Source organism: Penicillium rubens (assembly GCF_028828025.1).
Source record: "Penicillium rubens strain IBT 27055 chromosome Unknown utg000002l_segment0_segment0, whole genome shotgun sequence".
NCBI lineage: Eukaryota > Fungi > Ascomycota > Eurotiomycetes > Eurotiales > Aspergillaceae > Penicillium > Penicillium rubens.
This window is the reverse complement of record NW_026890600.1, coordinates 8129988-8150155: the sequence shown is the minus strand read 5'-3', so window position 1 is coordinate 8150155 and position 20168 is coordinate 8129988. Positions and strand designations below refer to the sequence as shown.

The window sequence follows — 20168 nt, the reverse complement described above, 5'->3', positions numbered from 1 at the left end:
GTTCACCAAAGAAGGACAAAGCTCTGTTTCCCCATAAGGCCAACAGCCCGCACAGACAGCAGAAGGAATTGTCATGAATGGATGACTTCAGCATTGCCTCATACGTTTATCTTAGATAGCCATCTCTCTCTATTCCAAGCTTGATCCGGAGATGCGGGCTTGGAATGTGACACGTCTGGGCAGGGATCCCCTCACCAGCATTCTATTTTCTCCTCAATCCCGACCCAGCTGTCTTCAAAATCACTCATAAATAACTTGACCGCAACTTATACCGGCGCCAAGGGCTGCCGGAGGGATGACATGCTTCTCACTTCACACCTACACCGATACCAGCGCAGCCACAATCAACAGCACCAGCCATGACCGTCCCCGAAAATGAAGATATCTTTCCCGCGAAGCTGGGCCCCGAGTATGTCGGCTTCGATCACATCCATTGGTACGTCGGCAATCCCAAACAAGCCGCTTCGTACTGGATTACTCGCATGGGCTTCCGCCCCATTGCATACCGCGGCCCGGAAACCGGCTCGCCCTATCTTGTGAGCTATGTTGTAGCCAACAGTGGCGCTACTTTCGTCCTTACGGGGCCAGTTTGTGGTCCACCGAACGAAGGCTCAGAAGACGGTTTCTTGCGCCAGATCTCGAATTATGAGCGGGCGACGCTGGCTGAAATCCATCAACACTTGACCCTACACGGCGACGGGGTCAAGGACGTCGCGTTCCGGATCGCGGGCGATATACAAGCTGTATGGAAGCGGGCTGTTGCGAACGGTGCTCGCGCTATCGCCGAGCCGCGGACGTCTGCTGTCGAGGGACATGGGTTGATCATCTCCGCAACTGTTGGAACGTACGGAGATACCGTACATTCTCTGGTGAACCGCGAGCGGTATTCGGCGGACGCTCCATTCTTGCCTGGGTATCGATTGCTTGATAGTGAAGATCCGATCACACAGGTTCTACCGCTCATCGAGATTCTTGAAATTGATCACTGTGTTGGGAATCAGTCGTGGGGAGGTGTGGACGGCATTGTCCAATAGTGAGTAGAATCAATGTCGTCCATGTTGGAATTGCCGCTCTAACAAATGAGCTTTAGTTATGAGGAATGCCTCGACTTCCATCGCTATTGGACCGTCGACGATAAAGATATGTGCAGCGAGTACTCAGCGATGCGATCAATTGTCATCGCTTCCCCAAACGAAACCATCAAGATGCCTATGAATGAACCTGCAACAGGCAAGAAGAAGTCGCAGATTGAGGAGTATGAAACCCGCCCCTTGTCCCGCTTTCTTCCCTCCTTTCTTCTCTCTCATATCTTCTACTCCACCCACATACAACCCTTCTAACCATCACAGATTCGTCGACTACTACCACGGCGCCGGAGTCCAGCACATAGCCTTCCGCACGCACGACATCGTGGCTGCCGTAACTGGGCTCCAAGCGCGCGGTGTCCAGTTCCTCAGTGTACCGGCTACATACTATGCCGATCTGCGGAAACGCCTGACACAAGTGTCATGGACGCTCGGAGCCGATGTAGATGTGCTCGAGCGGCTGAATATCTTGGTTGACTTCGACGAGCGCGGATACCTGCTTCAGATATTCTCCAAGCATGTTGGGGATAGGCCAACGGTGTTTATAGAGGTCATACAGCGGAATTCGTTTGATGGGTTTGGGGCTGGGAATTTCAAGAGTTTGTTCGAGGCGTTTGAGAGGGAGCAGGCTCTGCGTGGGAATCTGTGACCATCAGCGGTTCGTTTTGGGATCTTGGATCTTGGACCTTCCATTTGCTTTTTCTTTCCAAGCGAGGATTTGATACTACGGAGCATGGGATGATTGAACACGTATGGGAGAGAAGGGGAAGCACGATGTTATATCCAGTCCAAGGAGTCTAATCAATCTGCTCGGCATCAGTGAAGCTAATAAGTTCCGAGACTGATGTCCTGTGCTTCTAGTAGACCACATAGTGAGCCATACAGATATATCTTGTGTAGTCCATTCTATAGCATGGGGGCAATAGTCTAAATAATATACCGAGGCACTTGAATATCCATCCCACGCCTATATAACCCCATCCTCGACTATTCCGCACAGCAAATCTACCCGAGCGGAAATTGCGCGCTCTCCAACCAACACTATTCCGCCCTATTCACAACCGAAAGAAACTCCCAATTGAAGTGATCGATATAGAAGACAGAGAAGATATAGAGAACAATCAATGTCAACAGCAACTAACCCCTAAAAAGAACCTCAGATGAATTAACCAAATCAATGAACGGATTCTCCTCCGTCTTCCCCCCACAAGCCGACGGAAACCTTGGATACTCAGTAAATCAATGTCATAGCCTTAACCCCGCCATATAAACCCCATAGAACATATAAATATCCCCCGTTACCCCGTTACCCCGATATCCATGTCCCGACTCACTCTCCACACCCTCAAAACAATGGCCCCAATCGAACGAATCACCCTCTTCAAGATCCCCAACGACGCGGATCGCGACCGCGTACTAGAGCAGTACAAGGTCCTCGCGAAGACCGCTACCAAGGTGAGTGCATCTTGTCTCTTCTTTACAGTCCTACGTATAGCCCTGTGCAGTCCATGCTGCTTGGTTAGTACAATACATGTACTATGTTGCACTAGGCGCTCGGAAGGAAAGGGAGTTATCGGAAGGAAACGCAATTGAACGGTTATTGACGGGTATGTCTTTTTTAGGACGGCAAGCCATACATCCTCGCTGCTGCGGTTGGCGCTTCGATCCCTGACCCTCGCAATAAGGGGTACAACGTGTCTGTCAAGACGACTTTTGCTTCGATGGAGGATATGAAGTACTATGATAACGAGTGTGAGGCGCATAAGGCTCTCAAGGCTTGTGCTGGGCCTGTTAAGGAGGATGTGTTGACGAGTTACTATGAGAATATTCTGTAATGGAGGCGAGAATTTAGAGATATTGGGATTTTGTGCATGTTTGGACTTCGTATAAAGAGAGTACATGTATAGAGATAAGGTAGAGAGCTGGTACATGTGGAAGCTACTTGTAGATAATAAGAGAACACAGTCCATTGATGATGTACATTGCATACGTCTAGTACGCCCTGCCCGAGGATCCGAGGTAGACATACACACTAAAGCAAATATAATTCAACAGGTAGCAAAACACCGATGCCTTCCAAAATGGGCATGCTGAGAGCTTGTAGAAGAGGGTCGTAATGGGAGTTGCAAATCATAATATTGGCTCAAAACGGGAAAAGCAGGTACCGGGAGGAAATCAGGACAGAAGCAAATGACTCGGCCCATAAGTATGGTGTGATCACAGATCCTCGCTACCACATTGGGCATTCCAAATATACAGAACCGGATATTGGTATCCGGGTTTGAAGGGTGAAGTAATAGGTGATCAGTCAAGGGCACGACGAAGGTCGCTCCATTTCTGGCGGAGATTCTCGTGGTTTTCAGAAATCTGTTCGAGTTCGTCAGTTCCGGCATTTCAGGCTGAATATTGAAGGAGATATCTTACCTCTGCCCACTTCATCTTCGTGGCAACCAACTCCTTCTCCATCTCAGACATTGATTCTTCCATCGCACGGTTCTCGTTTTGCACTTCAATATTCCGCTTCATGATCCGTTCCATTTCCAGGCGGAGCTTCTCCTCCACTTCGGCCGGCTGCTTGTCCACCACGTTCTTGAGTTCGGTGACCTGGAGTTCCAGCGCATCATTGAGGTCGCGCAGCTCCTCATTCTCGACCTTAACGTGCACCAACTCAGAGGCCAATTGCACATGCTCCTTGTCCGATGCTTCAGCACGTTCCTCGAGAAGTCGGACACGCGCGCCCTGCGTGCTCACGGCGTGCCGCAGGTGTTCTAGTTCGACTTCACGCTCTTTCTCGGTTCGAGTCTTCTCTTCCCATTCCGCGGTGTAGGTGGCAAGCATCTCTGGTGTGAGGGGAATGGCGCAGGCGTCCTGCACCATGATGTCGGATCGGTAGATCTCCTTATCAGAGGCACCAGAGCTTCCGAAGAAGCCTGACTCCAGAATTGACGAGGTGGATGGCTGTTTGTCGATGTAGGCGTCGAACAAACGCTCTTTCAAGAAAGTAGTGAGCACACTCATGTCTTTCATTTCAAGCAGTGCGGCCGCATTGCGTCGCATGATCGCAACACCGAATTTGAGGATGGTGGTCTCTAGCCCCTCCTCGAAGATCAGGTCGTAGATGCGAAGCACCAGCTGCAGCGGGAAGCGGTAAGCGAACAGAGTCAAGAACCACTGTGTGGCGTACAGCTGAGGAGGAACTCCACGGCGCCGGAGATGGCAGTAGAGAGCGGGTTCCAGGTCTTCTAGAAGTCGCTCGAATTGGTAGAGGCTACGGTGAAGCCCAGGCATATCCTGAATGAACATATCTCGTAGAGAGTACTTGTTCATCAGCTTGACCATCATGGCGAAAGCATCGACTTCATCCATCTGCGTAAATCGTTAGCCAATGAGTCAGCCAGCCTGATTCAAGGTATACTCACGTTGAACAGCAATGGCATGGCAATGAAGTTCATGCCTTGCGCGTATCCTACTCCCGTATCATACAAGGCGTATGCCTTGCACAGCCCAAAGAGGCCTTCTTGGCTGCCCTGGGAAACAAAGTATTTCGCGTAGCTAGTGCGAGCACCCAGGTCTCGCCTAATGGTCTTCTCCAATTTCTGCAGCGCAACGGCGTCTGTCTTTGCTTTCTTCAGACGCTCGGCGTCATTGGAGGCCTGTTCCTTGGACAACTTATCTGTGTCCCCTTCGTAAGATGGACTAGGGGCAGCGCTGCTAGACCGCGATCCGGAACCCGAGTGGTGGGAACGGACTGAAGAGCGCGACGAGGTAGTCTCAGTGCCATTTACTGGCCGTCCGTCTTTTTCTTGTGCTGTGCCACGCGCAACGAGGTCTCGATAGATGTCCTCCATTTCAGCGGTCTGGCAATCCGCCAAAATTTGCCAGATAACTCCTCGGATCGTCTGAGGGATACCTCGTTTGATAGCGGCATTCAGTTCCTCTGAGCTTGCCAAGGCTTGGGGCCCGTTATTTACAAGGTGCTGCCACATCTCCCAGTCCACGGGGGTGGAAGCATCAGTCACAGAACCTGTTCTCCCAGGAGCGACCGGCGTTGAAGGTGAGATACCTCCTGATGCTGCCAAGATGCCCTCCTCTCCTTCCTCTGGGATGATAGGGGGGCTAGCTCCAGACTGGCTGATTGCCTGGCCCGATCGCACGCTCGTCTGATCGACCTCTGTCGCATGGCTTTCCTCGCGCAGACGCAACATCTTGAACTGATCCTTCAGGCTATTGCGTCTCGGCTTCTTTGAACCGACACTCGAGACGTCGTCGCCATCACGAGCGATCTGGTCTAGGTTGCTGCCAAGGGTCGATACGGAGGTGGCAGTGTTGCGTCGGCTGGCAGAGGCGGTTGGGGATTTGATGTCCTTCGCAGTGTTCGAGGTCGAGCTTCGAGAGAACCACGCGAAGGGGCCGCTGGACTTTCGAGGAGGGGCTGGCGGGGGGATAGGCGGATTCTTGTTCACTGGAGGAGGCGCCCATGGGACGGAGGGCAGGCCACCGGACAGACCCATCAGCCCTACGCCTGTCGGAGGGGCAGATTCGTCCTTGGGAGGCAATGGAGGCGGTTCTGTTTTGTCCCCTGGACGCTGTGACTTGTCTGTCGGCTCGTCTTCCTTGCTGTTCATCAGGTTTACCTCGTCGAGCGATGACGATGTTGATAAACGGTGGGATGTAAGTAGAGGCGACTTCTGCAGTGGGCTCTTATCATGATCTTCTCCGTTCTTCTCTACCTCTGTCTGCGTAACCTCGGACCCTTGCTCCGGCTTGTCACCGTGGGTGGGCTCATCGGTCGCGGTGTTCACCTCATTGTCGGTGTCATAGTTATTTTCATCGTTGGTATCTGTTCCTTCATCCTGCTTATTCCCCTTTTGCTTGTTATTCTTATTTTTCGTGTCATTCTGTCCATCCAGGCCCAGGCCATCCTTGTCCTGCTCCTCGACGGTCTCGGTCTTCTTCTCGTCCTGCGATTCAGAAGGGAACGGAGGTTTCTCCGTCGATTCCGGAGACATATGTGAGCCAATTGGAGGGCTGTCGGTCAGCGATCGGGTGGAAGTGGACTTGGGGATGGTGACGTTGAGGTTGTTGTTCTCCTGGATTTCGGCTGTTTCAAGGGCGTCGTCAAAAGACTCCTATTCGACTATTGATAAGCTCGTGTCAAGGCAATTTTGGGCTATTGAATCAGAGTCTGAACCACTTACCCCTTCATATTCAGGACTGTGTTTAGACGTAGACATGTCGGCCATAGCTGTTTATATGACCCCACAACAATCAGGAGATGGAACACCCCATAGGATCGCAAGAGAACAGAGGCTCAGAAGAGCTAAAAGACAGAAATGGCAAGGGAGTGGAATTCGCGAAAAAGGGAGAAAAAAGAAAAAGATGGAATGAGGAAGGAATTGGAGGGATTTGACGAGTTTCAAGTGATTCGACCGGCCAGGTACGCTGATTGGCGCCCCAGGGCGGAACAGGTCGAAGACGTTGGGAATGCATTTGCATATTCTACGCAGGTATGTCTTAATGTGCATATTATACTTATATATTTATAGATCGAATATTGCTATGAGAATGTCTTAATGTGGTATTTTTGTTTTCTTTAGGAATTCAGTGTCTTATGGTGGTAATACAGAGTGGGTAAAGGGGTCAATAAACAAATAATCCTCTATTCATAGGTATGTAACTATTCATATTCACAAGGTCTTCTCGAAATCAAGCCATCTTTCTCGTCGCAATGGATCCAGCTTCTTCAATTCTGATAGCCAGCCCAGAATCTGGTCCCGATCCTCAGAAGACAAACTGCCTTCAACCTTGGATGCGAGAAGGGTGCACTCAATTAATGCCTGGTAGATGTATTTGCAGTCTTCGGCTCCATCCAACATCTCCTGGATCTCTTCAATCTCATTCCTAATGTACTGCAGCCGGTCGGACGAGCTCAAATTGGGAGCCATAGTTCGTTCCGCCATCGACGGGTCAAACACACACATCAGATTTTGGTGATAGAACCAAAGTGACTGATCATAAGGATCAATAAATGCTTGATGAATGAGAGATAGTTCTGAAAAACCAAGTTAGCATAAGTCAGACTCTAATAAGACAAGTGAGACCAACCATCATCCAACATTCTTCTCCGATCGTCATCGCTGGCAGATTGCTCATCCAAAAGGGATTGTATAAGCTTTGTCCGGTAATGCCACGCGGAGAAGTTGGAAAGATTGGCTCCAATCATCTTCTTGGCATATTCAAATTCCTTTTGGGTCATGCTTCTTGCTTCTTCGGCAGTGCCAAGCTCCTTCAAGGTCTCAACCACAAAGCGTCGATAACCCCACCCGTGGAAATTCCGGCTATCGAGAGTCAACATCTTACCCACAAGGGCGAGTTCTTGCTGCCAGATTTGCTGGGCCTCGGGAAGTGGTAGTAGACGGCGAGCCTCATCCAACAGCCATAAACGATAGTTCCAGATCCAGTAGCACTTGGGGAAGCTCCGGAGAAGGGGAATCAGGAAATGCAAATCATTCATGATTAATTCTGTGATTGAATGGGCAGCAGCATCATCATCCGAGCCTTCTGCTTGGGAGAATTGATACTGCAGTACCTGCCGGCGGTAGTTCCAGGCTGTGTAGTATTCTGGATTGCTAGACAGCAGCTCGGAGATCTTTTTCAAGGTCTCGATTGTGTACTCATGCTCAGCCACCTGTCTTCCGTGAGGCTCTGTTTGTAGGTGAGATCTATCAGATGACCAACCTTTTTGGATACGAAAACCTCAAGGTTCTTGTAATTTTCTATCTTCTGCAGCTCTTGCTGTCGTGCTTCGGCGGACTTCTCGACTGGTTTGTATCGTGGTACACCATGCTATCGCAATCGTCAGCCCGGAGCGGTACAGCCATGGGGAGTTAATCTCACGCTGGGCATTTTTGTTACTTGACAATAATAAATAAGCAAAATGTGTTACCTAGGCAGGTTGCTTCGTGTTGATCAGATGCCCCGGGACAACTCGAATAGTCTCATTGGTGCACGAGGCGGTGGAGTGTTTACGTAAACTCCCATTTGTATAGCTTCACGTGATCAGCACTCTTTCTACTTTGGGGACTTCCAAGGTTGTCTTTGGCTTCATCGTCTTTCTCGTCTTTGCCGCTATGCCTTGGAAGAGAGGCCTCCTTATACATTCCTTTTCTTAGCTCTAGGCCATTACTCATATACAGCTTATCGACCTACATCCAGCACAATGGTAGATATGCAACGTCACTCCTTCGAGGAAACCTCTACAGGCAGTCACAAACATCCATTGACTTCACACTCTCGATCCGAGTCTTCCAAGGAAAGAGAACCCGTACAACTGACTGAATTTGCAACTATCAATTTGCCATTCTTTGAAACACCGGCTTCTCAATCATCATTGTCGGAGCCCAAGGCCCAGCCTATTCTGACACCCGTCCCTCATTCCAAAGAAAATCAGGTCTCGTCACCCAAAAGAGGTCGCAGCAGAGTCAGAAATGCTGGAAATGCAGCAGTAACAAGAAGTTCTTTCCGAAGTCCGATGTCGCCTGATAGATTTATCCCAAAGCGAGACTTGGTCGAACCAACATCAACAACCTTTCGTGTGGCCAAGCATCCGCAGCGTCTTTCGCCTCAAGAGAGACTGCTGCGACGACTTCCGCCCGGGGATGATCCGTTCCTACCCTCCATCCCGCGTAGGACTTATGCTGCCAACAGACCCCAGCAGCCAACTCGGCTTCACCAGGTCCCACATCAACGGCCTCGTCTAGTCACTGAAGGCAATATCACGGACGACAACGTTACACATGAATCTTTGAGACATGTCAGCTCCGGTGCAGTCTGGAACGTGGGCGGGGCTTCTGCGGTCCTTGGTAGTTCCCCTAGCGCGGCTCCTGATAACACGCCAACCACGTCGACCAATGGATCATCAACTGCCCCAGTTTTCGTGGCTCGGTTCTTACCCAAGAAACCAAAATACAGTGAACAAGAAATCCATGAGTCGAGGCTTGCGCTTGCTTTGGGAATTGATCCGACGACTCGACAGCTAGGTACTACTTGTCTGCGGTATCTGGATGCACCCCTCAATCCAGCTTCCCCAGACTTCGAGCGCCTATCACCATTTGAGTGGAAGGACAGTGCTTGGAAGAAAGTTGAAAAGGAGCGTTGTAAGTCCAACTGTAGCTTGCAACAGCCATTCCCTGGCCCTACCTTTGGAACATATTTACTATTTACAGATAAAACATATATGATATTCTAATCCAACTTTTGGAAATCGTGAGACTGGCAGTATCTACAGCCTTCTCCATGGCATCAGCTGACGAGGATTGATGCCCAGGGCCCAAATCTCCTGCCAGAAAAGAGGTTGTCCCACCGAAGCCTTTTCGAACCCTTGATGCTCCCTTCCTCAAGGACGATTTTTACTGCAGTACTCTTGCATACTCAACAACATCTGGGATACTGGCTGTGGGCCTGTGCCACCAAGTATATCTCTGGTCTGAAGGCCATGGAGTGGATTATCCCCCCTTTCCAGATCTGCACCCCTCTAATTATGTGACCTCCCTGTCGTTTTCTTCTGAGGATGGTGAGCGAAGCATCCTTGCAGTGGCCCGGCGGTCTGGCCAGTTGTCTCTATGGAGCACATTCGAGAAGCAACCCCGGTTTGAGATCAGTCATCCCAGTCCCCTTACATGCGTGGCATTTAGGCCGAGAACATCACGGCGACCTTCAGAACGGTTCATGCATGTGGAAGTCGACGCAGAAGAGATTGTTGTCGGTGACGACTTTGGAAACATCTGGTATTATTCGGTTGAATGGTCTGACCAAGAGGACCAAGCTAAGTGGAAATGGAACGGGTCCATGACGCTTCTTGCCAAGATCTGTGCACACACTCAACAAATCTGTGGACTGGTTTGGTCACCGGATGACAAGTACCTTGCCACGGGCGGTAATGACAACGCCTGCCTTCTCTTTGAGCTGGCCAAGATTGTTCCACCGCAGCATTTAAATTATCCGGTCTCAACCATTACGCCCCCGGATTCACCTAGCAGCTTCAGCCTCGGTGTATTTCCATACCTTCCTCTGGGCACCACAAGAAGACGAACGTTTCTTAGACGACCTGTTCTCCCATCATGGCTTGCTGCTCCCATTAAGCCCCCGGCCGCGGCCGCACTTCTAAATCATGCAGGCACCCTAATTTCCGGTGGTGGACGAACGGTTCTGGTTCCATACGGCCGTCAGAGACATCGTCTGATGCACTCCGCTGCGGTCAAAGCAATTGCATTTGCGCCATGGCAGCCGTCTCTGCTTGCGACGGGGGGAGGTACTAACGACAAAGCTATACACTTCTATCACACCCGGAGCGGAGCCTGTCTCGCAAGCATCAATGTCTTCGCGCAGGTAACAAGTCTTATATGGAGCGAAACTCGGCGTGAAATCGCCGCTACTTTCGGTTACGCACAGCCAAATCACCCATTCCGAATCGCGGTCTTTGCCTGGCCTAGCTGCGCACAAGTGGCCGTCATTCCCTGGGGGCCCTATGGAACCACCTGGGATGGCCCGGAAACTCCAATCAGCAACTTTGACTGTGGAAGAGCACTGTGGGCGATAAGATATCCAGGGGAAGTCCCCCGTTCCTCGGGTGTACACTCCAGTAGTCCGGACAGTCAGTCATCTACAGCGTCATCCTCGTCCTCGTCGACCCAGTCTCGATCTCCAGAACAAGGAGCCCGGACCCGTGGTGGCAAGGCCGGTAACCGCAGGAGCGGTGCTCGGATGGTCACTCCTAAGGAGAAAGAAGGTGGAATGTGGTGCACACGGACAAAGGAGGAGGGGTGCATTATTGTCGCGTCTAGTGATCAAACTGTGAAGTTTCACGAAGTCTGGACTGGAAGAAGGGCAAGCACTACCTCTACTTGTGGACTCTTCGGCGGAAGCGAGATTCTCGAGGGCCTAGAGGGCATTGAGAAGTCTGGTGGTGAAGTCATTCGTTAGTATTTTCTTCTTGGGTCCGAGTACTGGGTACTCTCACTATCATTAAACGGTTATATTTTTATTAGTTTAGTGCTGCAAGAGAGAACTTGGGTAGGTTTATTATTCTTCATACTGAGGAATTGAATTATGATGTTCTTGTTTTCTACAGTGCAATCCAGGTGGACTACATATGTTTTAACATAGTAAATACTATAGCGAACTGCCCCGTGAATAAAACCAAGCCTTAGTCTCATCAATACCAAATTTCGTAACAAGTAGCATCCTCCCAAATAAATCGACGTCATCAGGCTTCGCATCCTGAAGCAGACCCGAAAAGTCCGCGTTATAATGGATGTCCAAATCCTGCTCTAGCCTTGATATGTTCCAATCGTAGAAGAACATAGTGACGAGCATAGGAGGATAATGCATCAGTCCCGGCCATAAATAAGGCATGACTAGCGATTTTATAAGATGATAGTCCGGTTGGTCTTCAGCAATAACATCTAAGATAGCCGTCACAGACATTGTATAGTTGTTGCTTCGGCTGGCTCGTACACATCTAACAAGCGGGATGTGCGTAGTATGCAAGCGTGTCGGAATGCTTCGGCGACTGCTGGCCAGCGTGAATTGTAGTTTGGATATACGCCCGGTAAAAGACCCTATATAAAGAGGTCATACCAGCCGGCAACGAGAACTTGCCCAGTGTTGTAGGTAGGAATTATACAGTAAAAAGAGAGCGTCGATCCCACTCCACCTTTCTTCAGCTCCCCAAAACAGATCTCAGCTCTAAATCTTCTCCTCATAACATTGTATATATATTGAATCCTTCCTAATTCCCTCTCTCCCGCCCCCTCACACAATCCACACCAATTCCTCAAAATGCGTCTTCAAACCCTCATCCAATTCATCCTCCCATCCACAATCCTCGCCTCCGATACCTCCCTCGGCTCCACCCTCAACGTGACCGTCCTCGGCGCACGGCACAATTGCTCCACCTTAGAGTGCTGGGCTCTGCAGTCGGGATTTGAAACTTCCGATAAACCCGGCCAGGTCGGCTCCGCCGCGCTGGACTTGGGGACTATCGGTGGGAACGCGTCGTTTACGGTGTTGCCGGCTGGGTTTGATGGTGGTAGACATAACGCGCCCGCTTTGCAGTGAGTGATTTTCTTCCTTTCAAGGATTCTTTTTGTACATCTTATTTCAAAATCATCTTGAATGTGTTGTTTTTACGTTGTATATCATGTTTGTTTTAGCTGACGCACTATAGATGGGTGGTCTTCCTCTCCGGCTTAGCGCATATCACGCTCCCCGACTCGACAACCGAGGCCTGGATTCAAGGTGGAAAGAATGGAGCCATTCTGGCCCTCGACACTGCTGATGTCAGTGCGTTGGGCCACTTCACTACCTATCCCTCGCAGGACCGGACGACATCCGTGGTGATCCCCCTCGGGGAGAAAGGGGTGCCGGGTCATCGGGTCTTGCATGAGGGTCCCTGTCGGGGGGAGGAGTTGCTGGTATAAGTCGCCGGTTATATATAGAAACATTGGAAGTCCGGGTTTGTTCATGCTTTTTACCGTCCTCGTGTATATTTATGTACCAAGGAACACTAATGACTACTCGAGAAGTGTGGAGTACTCCATACAAGGAGAGAGAGACATCAAGATACCCAAGGTGGAATTCAATAGACATTGGTAGAGACGCAGAGGCGCTCGGTAGAGGCACAAGATATCGAAAGCAAAGATAAAAACAAAGAAATGAAATGCAGACCCGGTCGGATGCATCGAAGAATAAAAATAAAATATGTTCTTTTATAGACCGTTACCCCCTTCTCCCATCTCTAATTCATACAACTTCAAAGAGACACGCTTATTTCCTGCCGCCCTTGCTCTTCTTGCCGACGGATGTCTTGCTCTTCTTTGATGGCGGGGGCTGCTCCTGAGCGGCATCGTCAGACTCGTCGTCTTCCGTGTCGGCAATGAAGTCAACCATCGAGCCATCACTATCCTCGTCGTCATCCTCATCCTCATTCTCCTCCAACGATTCCTCGGCATCGGAAGAACCGACAGACTCAGCTGCCTCGATGTCCAAAATAGGCTCTTCGTCATCATCCTCGTCGTCACTTCCATCATCCTCATCGTCTTCAGACTCATCAACGCCGTTCATCATTGACTCATCCTCATCGTACGCCTGATCGCGTATTGACTTCCGCGGCGTCTTGGCCTCGGTCTCACTGTCCTCGAGATCATCCTGGCCCTCGACGTAGATAACATTATCCTCGTCCTCGCTGTCCATGCCCTCATCGCCACTGCGGATGGATTGTCGCAGTCCCAATTGGGCATCGAGCATGTCAAGCTTGCCCTTGAGGAGCAGGAGGGAGGGCAGACTGGCAGAGCGCTGGTCCATGACCTTGTAGAGGGAAGTCATGCGCTTCAAGAGATCGGGGTGGCCAGCCAGGGCGCCACCGTGAGCGACGCAGGTCCACTGCACCCAGACGAGAAGGTGGCCGTAGCGACCAGGCCGGGAGGCGAGGCGCTCAGCAAGTTTTTGAAGCAGAGTTGCGGCCAACGAGGAGTCGAGACGCTGGATGGTAGTGCGGATGATGGAGGTATCACCGGTGTGGAAACAAGACTCGAGCATGCCGTTGTCGTTGGTCTTGAGCGACTGTGTGAGGACAGTAGCAAGCGAGACACCGGTGGGAATCTGTTGCACTGCAGCTTGGGGCTTGCCGGGAACCAATGCGCCCAGGAGGACGTCGTCGTCAAGCTCGGCCTCGACGTCGACTTCCTGGCCTGCATTTGCGCGTAGGAGTTCTCCGAACGATGGCTCTGCGCCCTCTTCTTCTTCCTCTTCCTCCTCGGAATCGGGGGCGTTCTGCATCTCGACGTCCTCGTTCGCTGCCACTTGCTTGGCGGGCTTTGTCTTCTTCTCGTTGGAAACCTTGGACTTCTTGTTGTCCTCATCATCGGATTCCTCCTCGCTGTCAGAGTCGGATGCGTCTGGTCGTGAGTCCTCCATCTCTACATCATCATCGACCAGGTTTCCCTGCTCGACATTCATGCGAGACTCGTCAACACGGGTCTCGCCTGCGCTCTTAACACCATTCGTTGTGACGGAAGCAAGTGCTGAGCCAGACTTGGTCTTCACCACAGACTTGATTCCGTTGAACGAGAGCTCATCGGTGTTCTCGTCAAGGAACTTGACACGCTCAAAGACAGGGATGACACCGCCTTCGGTGTATGCAACCACGAGGGTAGGGCCCTGGAATGAGATGGCTGCGACGGGAACGCAGGCGCTCGAAGACTCGGTGTTGGTGATTTTGAGGGTTGCGTTTGCTTTCTGGGTCATCTGTTTGCGGCTGGCCTTGGCACTTACGGAGGGCGCACTTTGGGGCTGAACAAATGGCTTAGTGAAGAGTTCGATGCTACCATCTGCGGTGACTGCAGCAAGCACTTGCTTCTCCGGTGTGGCCACGCCATCTGTTTGCAGTGCAATCGACGAAACCTCCTGGTCGGCGACAAGGTTGCGAACAAGCTTCTGGGTGGTGGCATCGAAGACGTTGACGAAGCGGTCACCATCGGATGCAAGGAAGGCACCCACGCCAGCAGACTCGGAAGATGATGAAACGACGGTGTGGATAGGGTTGCGCATGGCAGGGAATTGAACCGGCTCATCCGCCTTCTCGGTATCTATTAAGTACGGGGTCTGGGAAGCGCAGATGAGAGGGGGGTTCGAGGGGACGGGCCGGGAGAGAGCAGTGAAGACTGAGGATGCGGGGAGGTGAATTGTCCTATCGGCATATCGTTAGTTAGGGACTCGGTATAGCCCAGCAAAAACCCAAACTCACTTAGTGCTTTGTCCGGTGCGCAGATCCCACTGGACAAGCTTATTGTCACCACCGATACTCCAAGCCTCCTCAGCGGGCCGATCGGCCGTGAACTTGAAGTCCTTGATACCCTTTTCATGCGCGCCGGTCAAGGTGCCGATCACCTTATCTTCAGATGGCGAGTACATGCGGATATCCGAGGTGTTTGTGCCGAATGCAACCACGATATCCCCCTGGTCCAGGCCATCAACAGCTCCATTGACATCGGAGCCGCGCTTGCGCTTCTTTTTCGACAGGTCACGGCCCTTGCCCGAGCCACCGTAGTATCCCCAGTCCAAAGAAGTCACCGTTTCCTTCGGCCCCAGAGCATGCTCACACTGGAGGCGTCCTGTCTGTGTGTCGTGGATGCGAATGTGCTGGCCATCGAGACCTTGGATAACGGACGCAAACAAGGCCAATTGGTACTCTGACGGGGAGAATGCAGCGCGCAGGATGGACGACTTGCTGCCCGCATATGTCATGCCCGACGCCGGCGAGGCGGCGGCCGAGACGACCTTCGTGGATGGGCGAGTCGTCTTCTTTCCCATCTTGGCTGTAACTTTTTTTCTTATCTTCGTTTTTTGTTTCTCGCTGTCGAGGGTGCGGTGGTGTGAAGATAATTATCAATAAAGCACACCCAAATAAAGACAATAAATATTCCGATAAGACTCTATTTTTTTCCGCCCCTAAGGAAACAAATGGGGGTTTAGGCTGGTGGTCTCGCAGTTGATCCGGACAGGAAAAAAAATGTTCTGTAGAGCCTTGACGGGCTAGTCCTAAAGGGGTTTAGACTATAATAGGTTCTTATCTAATCATATCATCCCGTGATGCTTCAATGTCGGTCGAGTATGAGGCCCTGGGGTAACTCTACAAAACTCTTTGATTTATCTTAGTCCAGTTCTCGGGCTTAAATTGTTTTTTTGGGTCCGGCTAAGTCTCCTTTTTATCTTCAATCCCTTTACTATCACTCTTCATTTCTTCATCTCGGGCGCTTCTAATGTCAGCATCCCTTTCATGAGCAACAATATATAACAAACTTTGCAGGCCGTTTCAACTTATACTTCCTGCAGCCATCCTCAATATTCATTTTGTAGAATGAGAATAATTTCTAATGAGTTTCAAGCTCGTTATGCGACCCAAAACAAATTCAATATGTACAAGAAACAGGATGGTTGTCAAATCAGAGCCCTTGCTATAACTAACGCTTGCAGGCAAACCTGAGCCATCTAAAATGCCTATCACTAAAAATTATGCCCAATACATACTTCAAAGCATATGGACTATACCGACTCCCATTGGGCAGATCTTCGAGGCCAAAAGTACCCCGGTCCCAAATTAGTTACATGACATGTGTATATTTGCCTAACCTGTAAGGGTGAAGGTGCAGCTGCCCATCGATTATGTAGTAGTGAATGCAAAGCGCTGATTGGGAATTCCAGGATGCTTAGCGGGGAACCAGGTAGTAACTAGCCTACATATGTACTCTATCATATATGGATGTTTTAAAATTGTATAACATGTTCCTTGCGCCCAATGTGTATGTATGTATCCATAGAAAGGTGATGTTATGTCTCATCAACATATTTTGGACCTTGGAACCTTAAAACAATGTACAATACGTGTACTCATCATGATACAGTCACGTGAAAGCTGGAGTGGTGACGTGACTCAGACCTCCCAGCACACCCGGCCTAACCCGGATTTAGCCAGAACCCTAGGGCTTTGAGTCATCCGAGATATGCGTCCACTCGACCTCGAAGGTTTTACAAAACATGTTTAAGAAAAGTCGAGAAAAGAAAGCGAACAGTAAAAAAAAAGGATATAGAAAATTTCCATTCAAGTCAAGACTCGAAGAGAAAGAGAAAAGATGAGAAAAGAAAAGAGAAGAAAAAAAAAAAAAAAAAAGTTCCAGGGGTAAAGAACCAATCAAGGGGTAAGAAGGGAAGAGAATCGGGACTAGTGTGGCTGGTGGAACTGGGTAAGAGGAGAGTGCAAGGCGGCCGTTTGTACTTAAGGATTCTGGCATCCCCTCCCGACCATTTTTCTGCTTCCGTCCTGGTTTCTCCTATTTTTATTCTCCTGACCGCCCTACCCAATAACAAACGCGTCGCGTTCCTTTTAACCGCCTTCACCCCAAGTCTCCCTTTTTTTTATTTTCTTTTATTTTTCTTGTTTTTCATTTTCTACTTTTTTTTTTTATTTTCATAATTCCCTTTTATTCCTGATACTTAGCCTCAGGCAATCATCGGGAACTTGTTTAGCTCCATTATCTTGGTTTACCAAGTCATCTAGACCTGGCTTCAATTCTACATCACGTGAGCGATTTTTATACCGCCTTCTTGGCAGTATAAATACCTCGTCTCCGATCGCATTCTCCACTCTTCCTATCTCTCGATCATCTCTGACCTCACTCTTCCCCTCCCCGCCCGTCGCGTTTTATTCGCGCCACGCATTTGATATCAAGCCTCATCAACTATTGAGTCCGTACTACGTGCCCTTGGTTGCCGTTAGTGTTTGTTCACTCGAGGTTATTTTCACGCGGCAAGATTGTTTCGCGCAGAGATCCCACGGGTGTTTTCAGTTGATCACTAGCTTTCAAAACACCTTGCCATAACTCTCACATCTTCAATACTGCCACGCTTTCCTAACTTGTATTCTTGTTTATCCAACGCGACCCCAATGGCGACTCCGCCTCCCGAGGTTCCTCCTGTCACCAAGGAGGACAAGCCTCAATTGCCCCCATCCCCCACTGGTCCTTCTGCGCCTGACTACCAACCTACCAGGTAAGTGCATCGGCTTAAGTATCGGACCTGTTCATGATCTGACCAGTGTACAGCGCGCAAAATGACACAGTGAATCTCAAGACCGATGGTTCCATGGATACCGAGACTAAATCACCTGCGCTGAACGGCCACACTCCCGTCGCGCCTTCGAACACCAATGGCACAATCGTTGCCACCTCACCGCCGAAGTCCCCCGATCATCAGACCTCCCCAGAGATTGTCCAAAACAAGACAACGTCGGCCGCAGAATCTGCTCCAGCAGAGACAAAGCCAACTGAAGAAAAGATCAGCCCTCCGCAGGGCCATGAATCTACCACTCCTGCTGCAGCCAACAACGCGGCTGAAAGTGTTCCTTCGTCCGCCACGGAAGCTGCGGTACACGCTCCCACGGTTCCTGCATCCACAATCCCTGCATCCACAGATGGTGCTAACGACCAAACTGAGCCAATGGCCATCGACACTCCTCAAGATGCTTCCACTGCCGTGAAAACCGACCTGCCTCATCATCCTACCCCGGCCCCTGCACCACCTGCGCTCACCGCGCCGCAGGACCATGAGATGAAGGACGCATCAGAGACCCCGCTATCTCCTTCCAAGATTTCCCGACAGCGCGATGCTGATCTTAATGAAGAACCAGCTGCTAAGAGAACTAAGGTGGAGGGGGATGACTCGGTTGTTAACTCCCAGGCACCGGGATTGAGCTCCCCAGCTGGCGCAACACCTGGTCCTACTCACACTAGTGGCGGACCGGGGCTCACTAAAATGCAACATAAGTTCATCTCAAAGAGCCTTACAAGCCTGAAGCGTATGCACGATGCGCGTTTCTACAAGGAACCCGTCGATGCTGTCAAGTTGAACATTCCGCAATACCACACTGTTATCACCCAGCCCATGGACCTAGGAACTATGGAAAGGAAGCTCAAGAACAACCAATATTCTTCCCCCCAAGCAGTCGCCGATGACTTCGCACTGATGGTCAATAATACGACCATTTTCAATGGCCCAGATCACCTGGTCACCCAAGAGGGGATCAAGCTCAAGGCGACATTCGACAAGCAGATGACTAACCTCCCGAAGCCCGAAGAGGTTGAAGAGAAGAAACCAAAGAAGCAAACGGAGAAGACGTCTGCTGCTCGCCGGGAGCCTCGGACTTCCCTGCCAAGCCAACCCAAGGCTTCTTCTCCCCAGTCTCAGACATTTGCGCTAGGACCCGAAGGTCTGCCTGTCATCCGCCGCGATTCTTCCAATCCCGATGGTCGCCCCAAACGGTCCATTCATCCCCCGAAGCGTGACCTCCCGTATTCCACCAAGCCAAAGAAGAAGAAGTTCCAGTGGGAACTGCGCTTCTGCCAGGAGGTCTTGGATGAGTTGCACAAGCAAAAGCACTACAACTGGGTGATGCCTTTCTATTATCCCGTGGATCCGGTTGCTCTGAACATTCCTTCATACCACAGCGTCATCAAGAAGCCGATGGATTTGTCGACCGTTCAATCTAAACTCAAGACTGGCCAGTACGAGAATGCGAAGGAGTTCGAGAGCGATGTCCGTCTCATTTTCAAGAATTGCTACCGCTTCAATATCCCCGGTGACCCCACTTACGTCTGTGGCGAGCGGGCTGAAGAGATCTTCAACGGAAAGTGGGCCCAGAAGTCGGACTACCTCGAAGCGCATGAACCACATCCCGAGCAGAACACTGATTCTTCCGATGAAGACAGTGACGAGGATGCGGAAGAGAGCGAAGAAGACGATGAGAAACTTACGCTGCTTCAGAAGCAAATTGCTGAGATGTCTCGTCAGGTCGAGGCTATCACTAATAAGAAAAAGAAGACGCCCCCTTCCTCCAAGAAGGTTGGCAAGACGAAGCTTGCCAAGAAGGATTCCAAGAAACTCAGTTCTGGAAAGAGAGACAAGAAGAGCAAGGTCTCCCAGCCTGGCAAAACCCGTGCCGTCACCTACAACGAGAAGCAGATCATCTCGAATGGTATCAGTAGCCTTCCTGACAAGAGGATGCAGCAAGCCCTCCAGATTATCCAGAACAACGTTCCTCAACTCAAGGTAAGAATCTTATACGTTCATTGCACACGAACCAATTCTAACATACATTCCGCAGGGTACCGATGAGGCCGAGATTGAGTTGGACATCGACGAGCTTCCTAACGATGTCTTGCTGAAGCTGCTTAACTTCGTGAAGAAGCACGTACCGAATCTCATGGATGATGAGGACGAGGACGATGTCCCTGCCAGCGCTGTAGCACCTCCGAAGCCCAAGAAGAACAAGCCAATGAGCAAGTTCGAGCAGGAAGCTCAGATCAACATGCTTCAGAGTAACCTTTCTCGTTTCCAGGGTGGCGCTCACTCCCCCGATCCAGTAGCCTCGGTTGAACGCAATGAAAGCAGCGACGATGAGTCTGATTCGTCTGAGGAAGAGAGCGAGGAGGAGTAAAAACACTCTTCCGATTCAATCCCGCAATTCTTTTT

The 20168-nt window shown here is 50.5% G+C and overlaps 9 protein-coding genes across 9 annotated transcripts; 5 read left to right on the top strand and 4 right to left on the bottom strand.

Annotated features, from left to right (window-relative positions):
- Positions 1 to 359: 359 nt before the first annotated feature.
- N7525_005523 (4-hydroxyphenylpyruvate dioxygenase family protein) lies at positions 360 to 1734 on the top strand (the record flags this gene model as incomplete). Its single annotated transcript, XM_002564692.1, has 3 exons — positions 360 to 1033; positions 1091 to 1255; positions 1350 to 1734. 3 exons carry the CDS (start codon positions 360 to 362, stop codon positions 1732 to 1734), a joined length of 1224 nt encoding a protein of 407 aa, XP_002564738.1.
- A 671-nt stretch (positions 1735 to 2405) lies between these two features.
- Positions 2406 to 2920, top strand: N7525_005522 (Dabb family protein; the record flags this gene model as incomplete). Its single annotated transcript, XM_002564693.2, has 2 exons — positions 2406 to 2540; positions 2708 to 2920. The coding sequence occupies 2 exons, from the start codon at positions 2406 to 2408 to the stop codon at positions 2918 to 2920; spliced, it is 348 nt and encodes a 115-aa protein (XP_002564739.2).
- Positions 2921 to 3389: 469 nt separating this feature from the next.
- N7525_005521 (putative GTPase activating protein (Gyp5)) lies at positions 3390 to 6328 on the bottom strand (the record flags this gene model as incomplete). Its single annotated transcript, XM_061213432.1, has 4 exons — positions 3390 to 3452; positions 3510 to 4451; positions 4505 to 6214; positions 6284 to 6328. 4 exons carry the CDS (start codon positions 6326 to 6328, stop codon positions 3390 to 3392), a joined length of 2760 nt encoding a protein of 919 aa, XP_061070453.1.
- A 444-nt stretch (positions 6329 to 6772) lies between these two features.
- On the bottom strand, positions 6773 to 7991 carry N7525_005520 (Rab geranylgeranyltransferase BET4; the record flags this gene model as incomplete). Its single annotated transcript, XM_061213431.1, has 4 exons — positions 6773 to 7137; positions 7191 to 7773; positions 7824 to 7931; positions 7983 to 7991. The coding sequence occupies 4 exons, from the start codon at positions 7989 to 7991 to the stop codon at positions 6773 to 6775; spliced, it is 1065 nt and encodes a 354-aa protein (XP_061070452.1).
- Positions 7992 to 8304: 313 nt separating this feature from the next.
- On the top strand, positions 8305 to 11066 carry N7525_005519 (WD40 repeat domain-containing protein; the record flags this gene model as incomplete). The annotated part of the gene is made up of 2 exons (XM_002564696.1): positions 8305 to 9241; positions 9412 to 11066. The coding sequence occupies 2 exons, from the start codon at positions 8305 to 8307 to the stop codon at positions 11064 to 11066; spliced, it is 2592 nt and encodes an 863-aa protein (XP_002564742.1).
- Positions 11067 to 11255: 189 nt separating this feature from the next.
- On the bottom strand, positions 11256 to 11570 carry N7525_005518 (uncharacterized protein; the record flags this gene model as incomplete). The annotated part of the gene is made up of 1 exon (XM_002564697.1): positions 11256 to 11570. One exon carries the CDS (start codon positions 11568 to 11570, stop codon positions 11256 to 11258), a length of 315 nt encoding a protein of 104 aa, XP_002564743.1.
- A 354-nt stretch (positions 11571 to 11924) lies between these two features.
- On the top strand, positions 11925 to 12565 carry N7525_005517 (uncharacterized protein; the record flags this gene model as incomplete). The annotated part of the gene is made up of 2 exons (XM_061213430.1): positions 11925 to 12199; positions 12313 to 12565. The coding sequence occupies 2 exons, from the start codon at positions 11925 to 11927 to the stop codon at positions 12563 to 12565; spliced, it is 528 nt and encodes a 175-aa protein (XP_061070451.1).
- A 346-nt stretch (positions 12566 to 12911) lies between these two features.
- Positions 12912 to 15455, bottom strand: N7525_005516 (WD40 repeat domain-containing protein; the record flags this gene model as incomplete). The annotated part of the gene is made up of 2 exons (XM_002564699.1): positions 12912 to 14832; positions 14890 to 15455. The coding sequence occupies 2 exons, from the start codon at positions 15453 to 15455 to the stop codon at positions 12912 to 12914; spliced, it is 2487 nt and encodes an 828-aa protein (XP_002564745.1).
- Positions 15456 to 17586: 2131 nt separating this feature from the next.
- On the top strand, positions 17587 to 20133 carry N7525_005515 (putative transcription regulator BDF1; the record flags this gene model as incomplete). Its single annotated transcript, XM_002564700.1, has 3 exons — positions 17587 to 17690; positions 17744 to 19745; positions 19801 to 20133. The coding sequence occupies 3 exons, from the start codon at positions 17587 to 17589 to the stop codon at positions 20131 to 20133; spliced, it is 2439 nt and encodes an 812-aa protein (XP_002564746.1).
- Positions 20134 to 20168: the final 35 nt, after the last annotated feature.